Source organism: Colletotrichum fioriniae, assembly GCF_027942845.1.
Source record: "Colletotrichum fioriniae strain IMI 355084 chromosome Unknown scaffold_1, whole genome shotgun sequence".
In the NCBI taxonomy this organism is placed as follows: domain Eukaryota; kingdom Fungi; phylum Ascomycota; class Sordariomycetes; order Glomerellales; family Glomerellaceae; genus Colletotrichum; species Colletotrichum fioriniae.
In genome coordinates this window covers 1,302,484-1,317,135 of record NW_027076837.1, presented here as the reverse complement: position 1 = coordinate 1,317,135, position 14,652 = coordinate 1,302,484, and the positions used below count along the sequence as shown (strand labels likewise).

The 14,652-nt window shown below is 56.4% G+C and overlaps 5 protein-coding genes across 5 annotated transcripts; 2 read left to right on the top strand and 3 right to left on the bottom strand.

Annotated features, from left to right (window-relative positions):
* Positions 1 to 740: 740 nt before the first annotated feature.
* N0V96_000355 (uncharacterized protein) lies at positions 741 to 1,230 on the top strand (the record flags this gene model as incomplete). Its single annotated transcript, XM_053195491.1, has 2 exons — positions 741 to 1,001; positions 1,132 to 1,230. 2 exons carry the CDS (start codon positions 741 to 743, stop codon positions 1,228 to 1,230), a joined length of 360 nt encoding a protein of 119 aa, XP_053047144.1.
* A 385-nt stretch (positions 1,231 to 1,615) lies between these two features.
* On the bottom strand, positions 1,616 to 2,437 carry N0V96_000354 (uncharacterized protein; the record flags this gene model as incomplete). Its single annotated transcript, XM_065755914.1, has 2 exons — positions 1,616 to 2,401; positions 2,429 to 2,437. The coding sequence occupies 2 exons, from the start codon at positions 2,435 to 2,437 to the stop codon at positions 1,616 to 1,618; spliced, it is 795 nt and encodes a 264-aa protein (XP_065615154.1).
* A 577-nt stretch (positions 2,438 to 3,014) lies between these two features.
* Positions 3,015 to 4,052, bottom strand: N0V96_000353 (uncharacterized protein; the record flags this gene model as incomplete). Its single annotated transcript, XM_065755913.1, has 3 exons — positions 3,015 to 3,037; positions 3,250 to 3,422; positions 3,670 to 4,052. The coding sequence occupies 3 exons, from the start codon at positions 4,050 to 4,052 to the stop codon at positions 3,015 to 3,017; spliced, it is 579 nt and encodes a 192-aa protein (XP_065615153.1).
* Positions 4,053 to 4,669: 617 nt separating this feature from the next.
* On the bottom strand, positions 4,670 to 8,208 carry N0V96_000352 (uncharacterized protein; the record flags this gene model as incomplete). Its single annotated transcript, XM_053195489.2, has 2 exons — positions 4,670 to 5,207; positions 5,261 to 8,208. 2 exons carry the CDS (start codon positions 8,206 to 8,208, stop codon positions 4,670 to 4,672), a joined length of 3,486 nt encoding a protein of 1,161 aa, XP_053047142.2.
* A 3,417-nt stretch (positions 8,209 to 11,625) lies between these two features.
* Positions 11,626 to 13,572, top strand: PLB1 (Lysophospholipase 1; the record flags this gene model as incomplete). Its single annotated transcript, XM_053195488.1, has 1 exon — positions 11,626 to 13,572. One exon carries the CDS (start codon positions 11,626 to 11,628, stop codon positions 13,570 to 13,572), a length of 1,947 nt encoding a protein of 648 aa, XP_053047141.1.
* Positions 13,573 to 14,652: the final 1,080 nt, after the last annotated feature.

Genomic DNA, 14,652 nt, shown 5'->3' with positions numbered 1-14,652 from the left:
AAATTGATCCAACTTAGAAGTCATGACATGAGAGAAAGAGACCTAGTATATGTACCTTGGTGAGTCAACAGCAAACTGGATGACTGGTTCGAAAGCGCATGGAACAGTAAATGATCGAATCTGGATACTCCGCTATACCTACCTTACTAGGAAGTGAATTGGGCCGGTGAGTGGGATGAATGCGAGCAGAAAAATCCTTAATAACGGGCAAGGGCCTGTTCACCTGCAACGGTGTGCTTGCTTCGCTCGAAATGGACCAATGGAAACGAGAGGGACGGAACCGAAGAGAGCAAAGCAAATTCAGGAACCAGACCATCCGCCAAACCCTGCGTGTTTGTGTGTCGAGTTTGTGGTGTGCGTCGCCGTCTGGTGCTAAACCTGAGAAATAAAGTTGTACATTGTCCCCCTCCAGGGCAACGCTATGCCGAAGCGTACCGACCTACCTCGAACGCTCACCATCGGTGTAAGCGGCACGCCGCACACCTCCCCTCACCTGTGTATACCTTGAGTAAGGTACGTACCGTAAGGTAGCTCCCCCTCCCCGCCCCCCACCTAAACCTGCCCCACCATAAATTCGATTCCAACGGGAAAGAGCTGCCTCTGCGCCGCCCGCGTCGTGCCCGAATGTCCACACAACGTCACAGCTCTTCAACCACACGAACATAGTCCGGCCTTTCGAATCCTGGCCAAAAAGCCCCTGAACCGACCGACGCTCCAATCACCGATTCCTTTCGTACACGATGTCTGAGAAGCAGCCCCCCACCGTCGTCGAGGGCGCCACCGCCGGCGATGTCGAGGAGGAGGTCCAGCCCGCAAAGTCAGCCGAGGACCGCAAGGCCGCGTCCGCCCTTGCCAGCCTCGATGCCGGCGGCGATGATTCGGGAAGCGGCCAGGTCGACGTCGATGCCGCACAGAAGGCGATCAAGGGTCTTGGTGGCGCCACCGCTGCCAAGAAGGAGGTTAAGAACGTCAAGGTCGATGCGGCAGATGTTGCCTTGCTGGTTAGTCAACCTACCCACCTGATACATACGACGGAAGACGGCCAAGAGATGGGGATTCAGATCATGAGAGGAGACCAAGATTTGTCGAATGTTGGGAATGAAACAAAAATTCGTGCTGACGAGAACATAGGTTGACGAATTGGAGCTCACCAAGCCCAAGGCGACGGAGCTGCTCAAGGCCAACGACGGAGACGCGGTCAAGGCGATGAAGGCGTACCTGCGCTCATGAACGATCGGGGTGGTCGACGGCTGGCATGGTTATAGACTTCGGAGTAAAAGTTTTAGGTTATGTTTGTTGAGGCCCGGGATTACACATGTTCTTCAATGGTTCGTCCCTATCCATTTTTCGACATAGTTCCTTATCACGGCAAGGCTAACTTTTGTGGTCTTTAGATCAGATGACCAAAATCTCGAGCTTCAAATAGAATTGGACGTCCTTCCTCCCAAGTGGACTGCATTGGAACTCACTCGTTTCCTCCAAGACCGCGTGCTCAGCGTGATTCGACTTGACCCAGACTCGGCTCTTGGTAGCTTTCACAGCTCAGCGAACTGACATTGATACACGAAGCTGAACCTTGAACACCATTCACATTGACTCACTGATGACGTAAATTCTAGTCTCCCCTCGTCCTGGGCATAATATCCTCCATCTTGACGCACTTCGGCTCCCACAGATCCGTCTCGTCGCCCATCCATACCGGACTCCGCCCCGGCATCCCACGCCCAGGCGGCCCGGTATGGTTCCCACCATACCCAGGTCCCCGACCCCGATACGGCGGCGGCGGCGGCGGCGGCCGACCATACCCAGGCTCCGTCCCGTTCCCCGGTCCACCCTCCGGCGGCGGCCTCGGTCTCCTGCCACCCCACATGGACCTCAACAACGGCCACATGGGGATATAGCACCGCTCATCCCATCCGCACACCTCCCGGCACCGGATGAACTCTCCTTCCCAACCGACCCACGCCCGGAGCCGCCTCACCCCGTCCGCCCACTCTCCGCTCGCAGCCTTCAGCTCCGACGTCTCCTCTAGCTCGAGATCATACCACGCCCTCTCGACACCGAATCCAACCTCGAGCAACACGCCGCAGACCCCGCCCATAACCTCCTCCACCGCGTCCCTCAGATCCCGCTCCCTCGCGCTCAGCGGTAGATCAACCATCAACCTCGTATACCGATACCGACACCGCGAATACGTCTCCGCAAATAGCGCGCCCCGGACATCCCATGTTTGCCTCTCAATCTCGCGCGGATACTCCAGAAACGAGACGAGGAACATATGGCTCTGCCCGCGCAACTTGTACAGCCACTCCCTCACCGCCGTCACATTGGCCCATTCATCGCCCTCATCGCCGCCGAACCTCGCTTTCTCTTCCATGACCATCAAATGCCCAGCCGTCCGCTGCACAATCTCCCCCATCGTACTCACCCACTCCATCCCGCTACAACCCCCCTCGCCCACAAGCGCATCCCTCAACATCACCTCCGTCTCCCACCTCATCCCTGCCGCCGCCTCCGCCGTCACATTCTCCAAATGATGCATCCTCCTCCGCCTCCCAAGCTTCTCCAACGCCTCACTCCGGTTGCTAATAGCACCGCCTTCTCCTCCATCACTCCAATACCCTTCCGCAGTAAGATTCAATCTCGCCCGCTCCTCCTCCACAACGGACCCCCAGAACCGATCCGCGTACCAGCTCGTGACCCCGCACCCGAGCACCCTCGCCCTCGTCTCCCCTTTACCCTGCCCGAGACCGTTGGACCCGTAGTGCCAGGTCGCGGAGGCGAACCACCCCCACCCCTGGGTCTGCAGGAACGGCTCCCGCTCGGCGGGGCCCATGATCCCGCGCCAGTTGGGCGGCATCGGCGGACGGGAAGGGCTCACGGGGCGGTCTGTTAGTGTAGGTTGCGGCGGGAGCGGGTACACCGACGTCGGCACCCCTTCCTCGTCATGGACTCTCCCACCAGCCTTATTCACGTTCCCCTCAACCTCCTCCTCCTCCGCCCTCTTCTCTCCGTTATCCTGCTCCTCCTGTCTCAACTGCGGCGCAGTAACATTACCCCTCCCAACCAACCTCAAACTCCCACCGCCCCCAAAATCACACCAAATTATCTCGAACCCCGTATTCATCCTCACAACCCCCTCGAACCCCCAACCCGGTCCACGCAGTCCCTTCTCCAGCAACCAGTCGCAGAGCCCCATGGCCCTCTCGTATTCGGGCTCCAACCCGTGCCATGGACTTCCTTCATTACTCCCCGGGCCGGATACGTTGCCGTAGAGATGCAGCATCTGCGTATCCAGCTGGCCCAGACCCATCAGCGCCGCGGACTCGCCGTCAAAGTAGAGCGCTTTCACGGGCCGCGTGGTTTGGTACGTGAGCATGAAGCTCTGGCGTGTGCTGCCCATGATGCCGTAGGCCATTTCTCTGCATTCTCCCGTGTTAGCTCGCCAGGCCATGTAAATCAAAATTTATTTCTTCCAGGACTATGGCCATAATTATAATCACACACACACACACACACACACACACACACACACACACACACACACACACACACACACACACACATGCCATATATCATCAAAACATGTATCAAAAAAACCCACAAACCCCACAGTAGAAACGGGTTATAAACACAGGAAAAAAAAAAAGTGCTGCAAAAAGAACTCACATATCAAAAGCAAGCCACTCCGGACTCGGCACATCCTCCTCATCCATCCTCCCGTGATAAAACAGCGTAAACGCAGGAACCTCCACCGCCGCCATCGTGTGCCCGTTGGGGAACACAGTGTTGCTCCACTGCTGAAGAAGACCGTACGCCGAAGCAAACAGGTGCGGCGCCGGGGACGAGTAGTTCAGTCTGGCGTACCATGATGATGGTCCAGGCCCATCATCGCTGCTCTTGGGCGATGAAGAGCCGGGTCCGTCTTGTGACGTTGGGTATGACGACGGTGATACACCCACGGGTTTCTGTACCTCGTTCGCCGCGACGGCGTTGGCAGCGGCGTATTGGACCGCGAGCAGCGACGCCGTCAAGGCTCCCAGTGAACGCATCGTTTTTCTTGTTGCGATTCTATAAAGTGCGAGTAGAGATTTATGAGCAATCACAAAAAAAAACAAAAAAAACAGAGCAACCAAGTCTAGACTATAATCTTCGCCACAATCTAAATGGGTATCAAAGCTCAGAGTCTCATGTGTGTCGGATGGATCTTCCCTTATCAATCAATGCCTCCCCGGGACACCGAGTCAAGTCAAGCGGCTCTTCTGGGGACTCGGGACTTTGGTTGGTCCAATCAAAAGAACGCGCGGCCAACATGCGTCACCTTGCCAGATACGGACAAGGGTCAGGGGACTTGAGATATTCACAATCGCAAACGAGCATCACTATCAAGCTTGCCAACGGGATGGGGATTTTTCATATCTTGAAAGTGAAAGACAACGATCAAAAGAGTCCCTTTCAAATTGTGTTCCAAAGACAATCGACGCTGCCCTCGCAGCGCAGCGTATGTTCTGATGTACAACCAATCTAATAACCTAAACACCTTGTTCCAGTCCCTTGGGAATCCGTATCCCATATCCGTATTGAACGCCGTCTAAAACCAATCCCGTCGCATCTCGGCCGAGGCCAGAGTGGACAAAAAACCACAAACCAATTGCAAAATAATCAACATCTAGCGCCAGGCCTTGGCCAAGGGGCTTCCAATCTTGGGGGCAAACTGCAAGCTCTTCCTACGAGCCGCCATCAAGCGCTGCATGACGCTCTCATCCTTGTCTCTGTTGAGAATGCCCTCGCCCATCTGGACAAAGGTGTTCTGCTTGGGAGGACAGGTCTGCATGTGCAGAGTCTTGGTGGGAGAAGAGTCATATTCAGTCATCCCAGAAGGCGTCTCTGCAGCATAGCGAGCAAGAGCCTCAGGAGCAGGCGTGATAGGAACCGGAGAGATCAGGCCCTGCCAGTCATCGTCGTCGTCCTCGGCCTCATCTGAAGGGGTGTGCATCCACACCGTGCTATCACGTCGGTTCATGGGCGTGTTAGGCGCAGTCTTGGCATCCCGGCCAGCCTTGACGGGCGTGGGAACAAGCATGCCGTTCTGGTTAGCGAGTGCTGTGGGCTCCATGCTCTTGCGGCGGCGCGCGCCTCCACGGGGAACCATGGAGGTGTCGATGTAATAGGGCGCCTCCTCGAGCCACTCGTTCTCACGCTCACAGCTGTGTCCATTGATTAGCCAGACATCATTCAAAAGGACTTAGAAGACACTTACTCAAGAACCCAGCTCACACCGACACACTGCACAACACCATTGGACTCTCTGACCTTCTCCATCGTGCGCTTGCCGCCATCCTTGAAGACGACGTGGGTGATGCCAATCTTTGAGGCATCCGAGTTTCCAGTAGCACTTGGGTTCCAGTTCCAGGTCTTGACGCATCGAGCTCCCATCTGACCAAGAAGCTCGACAAAGATACCGCTGGCGTCCGCACCCTCGGTGGTGTGCACATCCACAAAAACAACGGCACCGCGGAGAAGACCCGGGTTGAGGTCCCGGCGGGGAGTCCGCGCCGGTGTCCCGAGGCTCGACCAGACATCAGACTTGGCCGGAGTGACGGGGGCAGAGTCGAGCTCGTTGTCGTTCTGCTCGTCCTCATCCTTATGGGTCTTACCAGGCGAGTAGGAGATGACGGTAGCACTCCTGTTCAGGCTTGGACGGATGACTGGGAGTCGGGAAATGCTGGCAGCACGCTTTTTCTTGGGACGAGGAGTCGACTCATCGGCAGGCTTCAGAGGAACCTTGGAGACGGTGGAGAACTCGCGCGCCAGAACACGGTTAGGAGTCACTGGCGGGACATACGCATCGCCGCCGAACATGGCGGGGTCAACGGGCATGTCGTTCTCGTCGCCGTACTCTTGGCTTGCCTCAGAGAGAGTGTCATCGAAGCTGTTGGACGTGTTGACAATCTCATCAATCTCCTCAGGCTCCATTAGAGACATCTCATTGGCCTCGGCCGCAAGAGCCATGTCTTCCTCAGTGACCATGAGGTCGTCAAACTCGGGATCTTCGGCTTCAGCGGAGGCGGAAATTTCAGCCTCAATAGCAGCCTCAATTTCATTCTGGGCGTCCATATCGGCGCGCACAGTCATCTCATCCTCAAAGTAAGTGCTTCGGAGGGGAGAATCCTCGGCGCGAGGAGTGGCAGCACCCGGGCGTCCAGGGGTGGCGGGACGTCTGGGTGTCTTGGAAGGGCTAGCAGCAGACCAAGCGTTGAGTTGGTCAGCCAAGGGAGTGAAGCCAACACTGGAAACCCGAGACTTGGCAATGCTTCGTCGAGAATTCGCGGGGGTGGCAAGAACCAAGTTGTGAGCTGAAGAAACTCTGGGGCTGTTGGCCAGCTCATCGTCAGAGTCAGACTCCATGTTGTTGTACGGGTCCATATCCTTCTGGCGGAGGCCGAAAATGCCGCTGGGGGCATGAAGGGTGAGCTGACGTGCAGCCGCGGCTTGAGGCTTGAAGTAAGGCTCGTCGTCGACCATCATAGGCTCTCCGTCCGAAGCCGAACCCTCCTCAGTAGCCTCATCAACAAAGACATCATCGTCCGCAGGCCCCTCTGACTGCTGAACTTGGTGAACCTCTTCAGCCAGTTTCTGCTCCTCAGCAGGAGCCTCGAGAACAGGCATGTTCTTCTTGAGAACGGGGTCTGCGTGCCTTGGCAAGACAGCTGAAAGGCGACCGGGGAATTGCATCGGCTCCTCCAAATGAATGGACTCGTTGAGCATGGCCTCGGCGACTTCATCGAGCTCGTCGTCATCCTCAGCATCGGCATGCGACTCTTCGGCCATGAGCTTCTCGGAAGATCGCTTGACAGGGCGCAGAGCAGTGGGTGTGGACAGCAACAGAGGCTTTGTGGCAGGAGATTGCATTTCCTCCAATCTCTCCATGGGCTTTGCAGCCATACCCTTGATAGGGGACAGGGGTCGCTTGGCTGGCGACTGAAGAAGAGAGGCCTTGAAGTTGGAAATCTTCTTCTCGCCCTCATTGTTCAAGGGCAAAGCAAATGGTTTGATGGCAGACTGCGGACGCTTTGCGGGCGACTGAAGCAGAGACGACTTGAACGAGGATGCGGCACCGCTTTCGCCACTCGCCTGTAGGGATGCTGCAGGCTTCAGAGAAACTCCCTCGGCGCGCTTGGCCGGGGACTTCATCGAGTCCCGGTAAGGCGAGTTGGGACGTCTCTTTGCAGGAGAAGCAAGAGCATTTGTGACTTCGTCCTCTTGGTCCGTAGGCTTGGTGGAGTTTTCGTCATCATGGATCTGCTCTGAGTCGGAGGTCTTATCGGCGGGCAGCAGGTTGAGCTTCTTGGAGGATCCGAGGGCACCAGTAGGCGGCTTCGTCGGGCTCTTCATCATTGGTCGCGGGGGCGTGTCCGGGCCGGCTAACTCGTCATCGGAGAAGTCGCGAGGCATGGGGACCTGAGTAACCTTCTTAGGGCTCAAAGGAGTCTTGTCCGTCTTCGTGGTGGAGGAGGCGACGGCGGCGGTGGCGGCTGACTTCGTAGATCGAGGTGCCTTGGGAACGGGAGGCTTTCGTACTGGTCTGCCCCTGAGACCAGTGGTAGCTGCGGGCTTCTCGGTCGTCTTCTTACTTGCGTCAGGAGCGATGTTTTCCTTTTCGGGTTCTTGGAATGTTACCGTCTTCTTGACGGCGGGCTTTGCTGCTGTGACTGGTGCTGCGCGAGTACGCGTCGTCGTCTTCTTCACCGGCTCCGCTTCCTTGGGGGCAGATTCTTCAGCTACCACCTTTCTGGGCCGGCCACGGGTGGGCTTTACTGGCTCATCTTTGGGAGCCGAGGGGAGTGTGCCAGAAACCTGACGCGCAGCAGCTCGTGCACGAGTTGCCCGGCCAGGAACACCACTTGATGTAGAGGGTGCTGTTGCCGTTGCAGCGGGCTCTTCTGTCTTCTTGGGGCGGCCTCTAGTAGCTCTTGTGGCACGAGGTGCGGCCTCGGATTGCTGTGCTTCTTCGGTGTGCTCTCCCTCCTCAGCATCGTCGGCTCGTGTCTTTCTCTTCGCCGAGGTCGATCGCGTCGGGGCAGAAACGCTGGCTTTGGCCTTGGCTGCAGCGGTCACGATCTTGGTAGCTCTAGTGTTGGTCGTGGTATCGGCAGTCTTTGCAGCTCTGGAGCGCGTGATACGCTTAGGGGGTGATTGAGGCTCCATCTTGTGTGTGCGTGGGATATGAGGGAGGGTACAAAAACAAAGATGAGAAGAATGGGTGCTGGTGGTGTTTGCTGGTTTGGATTAGTATAATGTGGTTGTCGAGAGTATGTTGTCGTTTATTTACATGATGCTGTGATGGTTGAACTGGAAGCTCAAGGTCAGGGAAGAGCGGGCGGAGGGTTTTGTTGATATGGAGCTTCGCGTAATTGCCGTTGCCATGTCAACATCCAAGAGGGTCCACTTTCGGAACGCTGCAGCCCTTTCCCGGAAGAAATCCACAAAATGTCAGGTGCTCGACCCTGGAAACCCCTGACACCTGGCGAACAGACAGTCGCCAGCCGTCCACCACTTTTTTTTCGGTCGCTCTTCAAAACAACATCACTGACAACGAGAACACGCCCGATCCTGGTCTACACCGCGTCATCGAATGAGCTATTGGACCTCCCATCGCGCCGGTGTCACCTCTAGCAGGCAGTGAATCACTCTTTTGATGGTATTGTTGATCAACAATGAGGATGCGATTCATGTGTTTACCAACGGCATCCCAAGCGACCTGTATCACATCCATCAAAGGCGATGCATGTATGTCTGCTACATCAAATAGATGCTGGACCGCCGAAAGAGCGCTCGCAATAGAATCCACCAGAGATGAAATACTTTGCGAATGACGATCACTCTAGGCCGCTTGAGCCTTTGGAAATCTCCTGACGAATGTAATTTGGCTAGTCGCAGCTTTGAGACCAGCGTCGCTTTGTTACCTAGGTATACCCATCCAACGCTCACCATGCTCGCTCCTGGTTCAAGCAAACGGCGCATCGACCGCCTGACGTCGAGGTGGCTCGATAGGATCTTGTTGTGGACTCTTCCAGGCTTCGCTGAAACATCTCACCTCGCGTAGAATCATCAATCGCGCCTGGTCAAAGAACGGCATACTCATCCTCGTCCCGTTTTGACGTATCCAAGAGATCTCAGTCAATAGAGAGCATCTCTCTCCCCGCACTCAATCTGCAACCTACTCTATTCCGGCTTGTCCCTCCTGACAAGGCACACCCTAGACACAGGCATGTCTGCCCGCACCACCACTCGCTAATGCGGTGCGGCGGCACCTTCTGACGCCATGGGGCCCTTAAGCAAAACTCCGGTAGTGGCTGGCTCGGGATCGACCCTTCATTGGACCCTCGGGAGGCTCATGCAGGCCATAGGGCAACTCGAGGCTCAAGGAACATCACAAACTCAAGCACAGTTGCATCCCTGGGGCTGTACGGACACGCATAGGCTGTCTCTTTGCAAACTCCATACGGAGTACGCGCTCCACCTAGAAAGGGCTCGGACAGACTCTGAGGTCCGCATGCGTAAGATATCGTTCCATGCTTCCCGAGAGACTTCCATCGGGTTTACATTGCCGTGCGTACTCATGGCTGGGCAGCGAATTCGGCGAGCAGCTGCAAAGACAGCCGCAGCAGAGCATGGGAGTCAGCAATGGGATGGCGCAGGCACACACACACAGCTGGCCAACACATCGCATCAACACCAACCGTGTTAGCCTCCGCCTCTTCCGTTGCCGCCGATCGATTCCAGGCACCGTTCTTGGCCCTGCTGTGTCGACGCATGCCTCGTCTCACCCACACAAAATCTGTCGCTTCCATTCGCCCACCATTTGATGGCGGGGGCTTTGAAAGGAGGCAGGAGGCAGAGTGCCGTATTGTATACGATGGCATGCCGAGGAATTGCGGTCAGCACGGATGGGAGAAATGTCACATATTGTCCGGACTAGGGAAGACAATGGCAAGGGAACAAGCATCAAACGCCTCAGGGGGCTTGCGACTGGTGGCTAACCACCTCAAGGAAGGGCTCAAGTCTGACAGTTCGGGCACGAGCACAACGCTTGCACGAGCACACGACAGCGAGGCGACGTATCCGTACTTTTCCTCTGCGAATGCACATGATTTGTGTATGAACAGAGAAAGCGGCATGCGACATGCCACACCGAGTGACCAGGCTCCATCTCATAAAACGCAGCACCCGAGACCGTGGAACCCGCCGCTTCAGCATTGCGGCGCTTGACCTCATCGCGCCCTGGGCTACCGTGCTCTCTCGCCCTTCTCTCTGGTTTTGTACTAATCTGTCACAGGGTTTGTTGTCTCCTTGCATCATCCGGACCCGGGCGCTCACTGTCTTCTCATCTCCCCGTCGGCATCTTGGACCGAATTCTGCCCCATCGTACTCTTTTACGGATCCTCTCTCGTCTTCGGCACCCGCGTATCCCTACGACTCCACGTTGTTTCCAATGAGCTTCTGATCGCCCCAGAGAAAGAGGCCGCCTTTTTTTCCTTTCACAAATTCCCTCTTTGGGCACCAGACCACTACTCTGTACGGAGTACCAAGACTCCTTTGGATCCTGACCTCACATCATCACTAGCCAAGCCGGGTGATCCGGATCTTCCCATTCGCTCCATAGCCACAATTTCCGCGTACTCACCTCATCCCGCCTCAGCTGCCCAGCACGCCCAGCTTATTAGGCTCTGCGGGTTACACAGCACTCATCTCCCTCTTATTCGTCAGTCCACACATGAAACTTTACGGATACCGCACACAGGGTCAGATCAAAGATCACCTCAATCAAAGACCTTGTTCAGGTTCACGGACAGACTCAGACTCCACTGTCGTATCGTGGAATTCTCCGCCGTTGGCAATCCCTTTTTAATAGCCGCTGGGTCACGCTCTCTTTTCGCTTGGGTACCCTGAGATTGAACATCTGCCAATCTCCCGAACCTTAAGTCCTCTTCGTTCTGGCAGAACGTCGTCACGTCTGGGAACGGTCATTGGGAGCTCAGCTACTAATCCTAGCTCTCACCATTGACAACTCATCCCGACACCCACTTTGGACAACGCAGGAACTGATCCTCCCGTCAAATCGCATCGCTCCTCCATCAGCAACCAAGCATTGGCCAACAAGGGGCTCTCTTGTAGCAAAAATAAAAAAAATAAAAAAAAATACCACGGCATCCCGACGTCTCAGTCCGATTAAAAAGAAGGACCGCGCTCACACTCAAAAACTCTCCAATTCGACGTCATACCGGCCGACACCAGGCGAAAACCTTCTTTAGCTCGACGGGTCCGTGAAAAAGGCCGAAGCCTTCTCATCCCCGTCAAAGTCGCCGCACCGCACAGCCGCTGGGCCATGCCCACAAGGTCGACAATCGCTGGATCCTATTACTACTAGTGTCCATCCATCGCCTATCTCTACCGTCCCTTCCGACACTTCCTTCTTCTATTTTGGAGTCTGAGTTATCCATATATCTTTCACAACCCAATCCTCTTTTTGATACCCCCTTTCAAGCTTCCTTTCTGTTTGCCCACTTACAAAACCAACACCTCTGGTTTAACTGGCCTGGACCAAAGGAGGATTTACACACAATGATGCTCTCATCCCTATTGGCAGTGGCAGCTGCCGTTGCCCCGGTGTGGGCAGTTGATCCCGTGAAGCCAATGGCGGCCGGGCTCATCATGGAGGCCCTGGACCCCCGCGCTCTCCCCAACTCCCCTTCGGGAGGCTACGCACCCGCGATCGTCGACTGCCCGTCCGCCCGTCCCACAATCCGGTCCGCATCGGCCCTGTCGCCGAACGAGACAGCATGGCTCCCCCTTCGCCGCAATGCCACAGTCGAACCCATGCGCGAGTTCCTAACCCGCGTCAGCATTCCCAACTTTGATGCCGGCGCCTACATTGACCGTGTAAGGTCATCATCATCGCAATTGCCCAACATCGCCCTCGCCGTGTCAGGAGGTGGTTACCGCGCTCTCATGAACGGTGCCGGCTTCCTCGCTGCCGCAGACAGCCGGACCCCCAACTCGACATCAGCTGGCCAGATCGGTGGCCTCCTCCAGTCCGCCACTTACGTTGCCGGTCTTTCTGGTGGCGGATGGCTCGTTGGCTCCATCTTCACTAACAACTTCTCCTCCGTGGTCGACCTGCAGCGCGGCTCAAAGGGATCTGCCGTCTGGAAATTCGACCGGTCCATCTTCTCGGGCCCCAAGGAATCCGGCCTCTCCATCCTCAACACAGCCGAGTACTGGAGAGATGTTGCCAAGCAAGTCGACACCAAGGACCAAGGCTTCGAGGTTTCCATCACGGACTACTGGGGCCGCGCCCTCTCCTACCAGCTCATCAATGCCACCGACGGCGGGCCGGCCTACACCTTCTCCTCCATCGCCGACGAGCCCGACTTCCAGTCCGGCCAGCAGCCCTTCCCCATCCTCGTCGCCGACGGCCGCGCCCCCAATGAGCGCATCATCTCCCTCAACGCCACCGTGTACGAGTTCAACCCCTTTGAGCTCGGCACCTGGGACAACACGGCCTACGGCTTCGCGCCCCTTCGCTACCTCGCCTCCAACTTCTCCGCCGGCCGCATCCCGGACAATGGCTCCTGCGTCCGCGGTTTCGACCAGGCCGGCTTCGTCATGGGCACCTCCTCCTCCCTCTTCAACCAGTTCATGCTCCAGAACCTCTCCTCCGCCGGGCTGCCCGACTTCATCCAGTCCGCCCTAACCACCATCCTTAACGTCCTGGACCAGGACAACAACGACATCGCCCAATACGTGCCCAACCCCTTTTACGGCTACAACCCGCGCACAAACGTAAACGCAAACCAGACCCAGCTCTCCCTAGTTGACGGCGGCGAAGATCTCCAAAACATCCCCCTCCACCCCCTGATCCAGCCCAACCGCGCCGTCGACGTAATCTTCGCCGTCGACTCCTCCGCCGACACAAATTACAACTGGCCCAACGGCACAGCCCTCCGCGCAACCTACGACCGCGTCGCTCAGCCCATCGCAAACGGCACCCTCTTCCCCCCCGTCCCGGACGCAAACACCTTCATCAACCTAGGCCTCAACCGCCGCCCGACCTTCTTCGGCTGCAACGCCTCAAACTTCACCCTCTCGGGCAACCAGCGCGTGCCCCCCTTGGTCGTCTACCTCCCCAACGCGCCCTACGTCGCCCACTCCAACGTCTCGACTTTCGATCCCAGCTACGAGCTCGACCAGCGCGACGCAATCATCCAAAACGGCTACGACTCGGCCACACAGGGCAACGCGACCCTCGACGCCCAGTGGCCCGTCTGCGTCGCCTGCGCCGTGCTCTCCCGAAGCATGGCGCGCTCCCGCGAGACCGTGCCCGACGCCTGTGCGCAGTGCTTCTCGCGGTACTGCTGGAACGGTACGCTCGATACCCGCGAGGTGGACTATAACCCCAGCTTTGCGATTGGCAACATCGAGGCCAACAGCCCCGCAGCGAGGACCGGTGTAAGTCTTGCGGCTGGGGTCTTGACCGCGGCGGCGGCGGCGGTGGTGCTGGCCATCTAAAGATGCTTGGTTCACGAGAGATTTTTTTTGTTTTGGCGCGTTAACGGCCTTTGTTTTGATACAACATTACGGAACATCACGGCCGGCATTGGGCTCATTTTTTGAAACCACATCATTCCCCCCTGAGGACAAGGGTGGGCATTTTCGGGCTCATTTTTCGCCATATTCGCTCCCTGGCGAGCTAGAAAACGGGATATTGGGCTGCTCTTCACCATCGTCGCTCCCTTGAGGGCAGGAAAACAGGATACTGCTCTGGAGTTGGTCAGCATTAGGATCACGGACATATTCATTACACGGGGGTTAAAACCAGAGGTTAGGGAAGAAGCAAACTTTGTTTTGCAAGGCTCTTGCCAGAGGAATGTGAGAGTGTCCGTGAGGGACAGAGAGAGAGAGAGAGAGAGAGAAGAGAGATGCGTAGTCTTTAAAAAGCGAATTTGGGGATATCCACTTATGCCAACGTCCTTCCATGTAAAACATGACTGCGTCAAAAAACTGCATGTAATGCCACTTGAAGAACCACGGCTCCTTTGCTCCCCTCCTCCCGTTTTTCCCGTGATATTTCCACGCCGAGCATACCACACTTTCTACTACTCGCTAGGCCGTGTGAAAGCTCTCGCCCCAACACCGGACCCCTCCCAAATCCTATGTAGAATGACCAGGATGACCCGGTGGTTTGCTGTGGAAAAATAATATGTATGACTCTCCCGACTCCGACCGTTCGCCTCCCAGACCTAACGAGGAGGTATGAATGATGCAATGTCGTGAAAATCAGTCGTTAACGCGTAAAATAAGGCCCGGCGAAGGGCTCTGAGAGGAACAGGGGTTTCGGCGGAAACGGGTCAGTTTGGTGGCTCGTTGAGTAACTCGAACTATGGCGCCAGACAGTGAAGTTTTGACATGCGTAGCGTCCGGTCTGTTCGTAGCCGCGTCGATTCTCCCCTGGTAGTGTCCTTTGTCGAAGTAGGACCAAGAGAAATGATAAAACGTATGATACGGCGGCAAAGCACCGCCAGGTTATTTTGATGCCCGTCTCGCGTGACCTAGCTTCCCATCTCTTGGCCATCGAAGGCCACCAGAAGC